General features: G+C 38.2%; 1 protein-coding gene across 1 annotated transcript; it reads left to right on the top strand.

Moving 5' to 3' along the window:
- The first annotated feature begins 221 nt into the window (after positions 1 to 221).
- LOC133808446 (probable membrane-associated kinase regulator 1) lies at positions 222 to 1,941 on the top strand. Its single transcript, XM_062245871.1, has one exon. It carries the CDS (start codon positions 508 to 510, stop codon positions 1,729 to 1,731), a length of 1,224 nt encoding a protein of 407 aa, XP_062101855.1. The 5' UTR covers positions 222 to 507; the 3' UTR covers positions 1,732 to 1,941.
- The last annotated feature ends 2,688 nt before the right edge of the window (positions 1,942 to 4,629 follow it).

Raw genomic sequence — 4,629 nt, forward strand, 5'->3', positions numbered from 1 at the left:
CCATTCACTAATAGATAGAGCCTTCTTAAATTTTTCTTTCATGTATAATATATATAAAAGAGAGTGGAAATTAGATCTTTGTAAACCAATCCACTGCGAGTGCAGAAATGTTTCCACCACCAAGTACAAATTTTAAATTGTATAAATAAAGATTTATATATATGTATAGGTATGTATAACTTTAGCAGAGATAAATTAACAGGCCCACTTCTGATGTTCTAAAAAGAACAATAAACAATAAATGAAAGCGAGAGCGCAGAGAATAGATGACACAGGTTTTGCTTATTAGCTAGTGGTTGCCCCCTTTAAAGGTTAGGCACAGTTATTTTCTCAGCTCCCAAACAAGGATAAAGGGACACATTCTTCTCTCTCTTCTCAAATATTTTTCAAATATATATATCTACGTCTCTCTATATACATCTAGATATTCTTTGTCCTTATAAGGACTACTTACTTGTGACTAGGAACCAAAAACTAAATTTTTTTTCTTCTCTCTTGTTATACAACATGGAAAAAGTAAGAGAAGATAATTCAAATTCTGATGTTCATGATCATCAAGAGGAAGAAGATGTCTCACTCTGTGATCTTCCGGTACACAATTCCCTGAAAGAAGATAATAACGACAACAAGCAATTACGCATAGAAGAAGAGTACGACGCAAAAAACGACGTCGTTACTAGCAGCAGCAGCAGCGGCGAAACGCAAGAGGAGTTCGCTTTCGGTTCCGTGTGCGGTGGCTCTCTCTCCACGATGTCCGAAATGTGCTCCGCCGACGAATTATTCTTCCGCGGCCAAATTCTACCGCTCCGCCTTTCGGTAAGCTCCGACGCTGGCCCGGCTCGGATAGACCCGACTAAGAGACCCGAGTTCGTGGACCATGGCTCGTTGGGTGTGTTAAGAAGCATAAGCAGCCGGAGCAGTAGCTGCAGCAGTAGAAGCACCCAACACTCGTCAAGCAGCACCGCTACCATAACCATTACTCGAGTCACTTCTGAGCCAAGGCTGGGAAACCGAAACCATTTCTTCTACCACCCGAGTCCGAAGCCTCAGATCCGAGTTTCGAGCGCCCGGTTAGAGCGAGTCGGTAGTACGAATAGTACTCCCCGGAAGCATAAATTTTCGATGTGGGACTTTTTCCGGCTGGGTTTGGTACGGACACCCGATATTGAACTTCAAGAACTGAACAAGGTTAATTTCATTCGCAGCAATAGCAGAGTGAATAACAAAGGTTCTTCTTCTTCTCCTCCTTCAGTCAGTAGAAATAACAGCCTTAGTAATAATAATAATAATAGCAATATTATTAGTCCTATTAAAACCAACAATTCCACTACTACTAATTCGAATACTGTGGAGAAGGATAACGGCGCCGTTTTGAACGTGGAGAAACAGAAGAGTAGGAAATTCTTAAGTGGATGCAAGTGCTCGGTAGACGCAGTTGTAGCGCCCAACATCATCATGGTAAAGAGCAAACGTACAACTCCTAATGCGGGACATTGTAATAGTACAAGTGGTGCGAAGCATAGTAGTATGTACTCGACGAAAGAGAAGGTATTGTTGGCACAACATGTTCATCGAGAATCCAAAGCGACGTCGTCGAGGACGAAAAATGACAATAAGCAGCAACATAATAATGCAGACCAAAAGCAACGCCAAAAGCAAGTCATGTCACATCTCCGAACGTATGAATGGTTAAAGGATCTTTCGCATGCAAACCTTTCTATGCATGTTTAGAAAAGAGGAAGAAGAAGAAGAATATTTAGTAGTGTTTGTAGTGTGGTGGGGTTTCGAGAGACTTAAAAAAAGTCTCTTTAGTTTATAGAAAAGCCTCTTCTTCTTTTTTTTCTTTTTCTTTTTTTGTTCATTTATGCATGCTTGTTCATTTGATTTCATTTGTAAAACACTTTGAACATTAATTAATAAGTTTGAGCATGCTTAATGTTACTTTGTATTAGTGTCTCTTTCATTTTATCTTCCTTTAATTTGAATTGACATATAGTATTAAGGTGTAGATATGGTGGAATTAATGTGAGGATGAGGATGGTGATGCGTGTTTTAACTTTTAGTTGTGGGTTTCATTTTCATGGATTATTTTGTATTGTTTTGGGTGTAAAAAAAGAAAAATTAATGATTGAGAAGTAGTGTAGCCGTGATGGGTGGGAATTATAAGGGTGAAGAAATTAGAAAGAGGGAAGTGGTGAATGGTGATATTGGTTTTGGTGCTTATCATGATTAAAGTGTGAACTTTGATGCTTTATTGGTGGGTGACAATGTGTGGTGTCAAAACAAATGGTAATTCGTGACAGAGAGACAGTCACAAATGCACGAGAGAGATTGAGACGTGGGAAAAAAGCTGCCCAAACGCTGCTTCTCAGGAGTCAGGAAGCAGATTCATACTTTGTCCTCTCTCAAAAACTTCGAACATTTCAAAATAAAGAAAACATCAATTAATTAATTAATAGATATTTCCCAGTTACACATTTTAAAAGAAAAAGTGCATAGTTGGACTTGGAAGAGTACTTTGAAGATTTCATCGTTTTAAATTGTTGTGTATATAATATGTGTGTATATAAGGGTCATGAGCTCTTTTCTAGATGCTACACCGTATGAAAAGACGGAATGTACTCGCTACTCAATTCAAGAACATTCATCCTTGCATATTGCATTTAAGTCATGTTTAAAAGTAAAATTAAAATGATCATAAATAAGTTGATCATTTATCAATAATAAACTTAAAAAAATAAGAATGTTGTAGTAAATCTAGTTTAATCTCGTTATTCTTCATCAATTTTATTTTTAGAAATAAATCGAATTTTGTATTCGTTTTTCATATTTAATTCAATTTTTTTTTCTTTCCTCTTTGTTTTCTTCTTTTCCAAAAAAATTATTCTTTCGAATGGCCCCAATGCTTTGTTTTCACATAAAAACTATTATTAGGTTGATTGATAAATGACATGATAGTTTTTTTTATTTTATAATAAACAATATTGGATCGGTTATTGGCTCACTTGGAAATTTAATTTTATTTTATTTCAGTTGTATTGAAGAAGATTTGAGTTTTCCTTTATCAAAATTGGAAAGTTTTTTTTAGCATATTTAAAGGTCGCGTTCTATTGTACAAAAGAAATATCAATAATTTGTTTTATTATAAAAATAGGGGTGTTATGTGTCACAGAATGATATTTTGACAGCGGAAATGCCTGTGCGGTACCTTGACTCCTCTGAGCCAAGATTAGCCTTTCAACCATTCGAACAATAATGGGCACATTTTTCGCTCAACCGTGTGCCTCTGCACACTTCTGTCTCTCGAACAACTCTCGCCGAGTCATGCTCTCAGACATCTATGAGTGTATTCGTGCATCAAGACTCTCTAGCCAAGACACTTACACTACCCATAGGTTCTCACTATGGCAAGGAAAATTCCAATACCGATGTTCACCCAGACATTCACAAGCCAAGGTAGCATGTGTGGTCAAGAGCCGACACCAAGCTGACGTGCCAACACCTCTCGTCTTGCCCCATTCGATACCATTCGAATATTTCCCATAGCGGCCCAAGGACTCTCCTTCGTCTATGGTCCAATCCTCAAGGCACCATGCCTTCAATCATGCTAGCAGGCCCTCGAGACTAGTTGTCAAACTAGTAGCACACACTGGACCTCTGTCATACTCAAGCATTGTGCACCTTCCAATGCATGTATGCTAATCCGTCCCACTAATGACTTCCCGTGCCATCTCGTGTCAAGGCTACTGGCCATGGCGCGCCACGGCGTCTCTCGGAGGTTTGGACCACATTCAAAGCAAGCGTCATACCGACAAGTCAAGGGAACCGTATTGTAACGTCCCCAATTTTCCTAATAAGGCTTAGTACCTTCATTAGGGGTCAGGATGGCAATAATTGATTTATTATGTGATTATGTGCATGATTACATGAATTATGTGAGTTATATTATAATATCACTGTATTTGCATGTTTAGGTGTATTAAGCGTGCATGTAGGCCCGTTTCTTATTAGAAGGACATTTTTCGTAATTTTGGCCCGTTGAGAGTATATTTGAATATATATATATATGTTATATGATTGAGACAACATTATTATGTAGATATATTTTGGTTATTTAGCATGAGACGATCCTAGGGAGCAAGTTAGCGGTTTAGTCATAATAAGGTCAAATACCCGGCTCGCAGTGAGCCTAGGGATATTTTAGTAATTTAGTACATTAACGGGATTTATCAGGTAATGGAGAATTATTTAGTGATTATTTGAGGATATTGGAAGTAATGAGAATTATGAGGCGTTAATTGATATTAGCAGGAAATGTAGTAAATGACGATATTGTCCATGGGGCATTAACTGAGTAAGGCATGATCTAGGGGCACTTTGGTCTTTTCATTCCTAATAGTGACTTAGTCACTAGAGTCCTTCACAGGCAGGAAACCAAAGAAACATAAACTCAGCTCAGCACCTATCTCTCTCTCTCTCTCTCTCTCTCTCTCTCTCTCTCTCTCTCTCTCTCTCTCTCGTTCCTCTCCCTATCTCTTGAAGCTTTTGAGGAGTTTGATCCTTTTAAGGAGGAAAAACTTGGAATTCAAGGATGTTGAAGCCAAGGATTGAATTGGAAACAACTCAGGG

The sequence above is a fragment of the Humulus lupulus genome, chromosome 1 (assembly GCF_963169125.1).
Source record: "Humulus lupulus chromosome 1, drHumLupu1.1, whole genome shotgun sequence".
NCBI classification, from domain to species: Eukaryota; Viridiplantae; Streptophyta; class Magnoliopsida; order Rosales; family Cannabaceae; genus Humulus; species Humulus lupulus.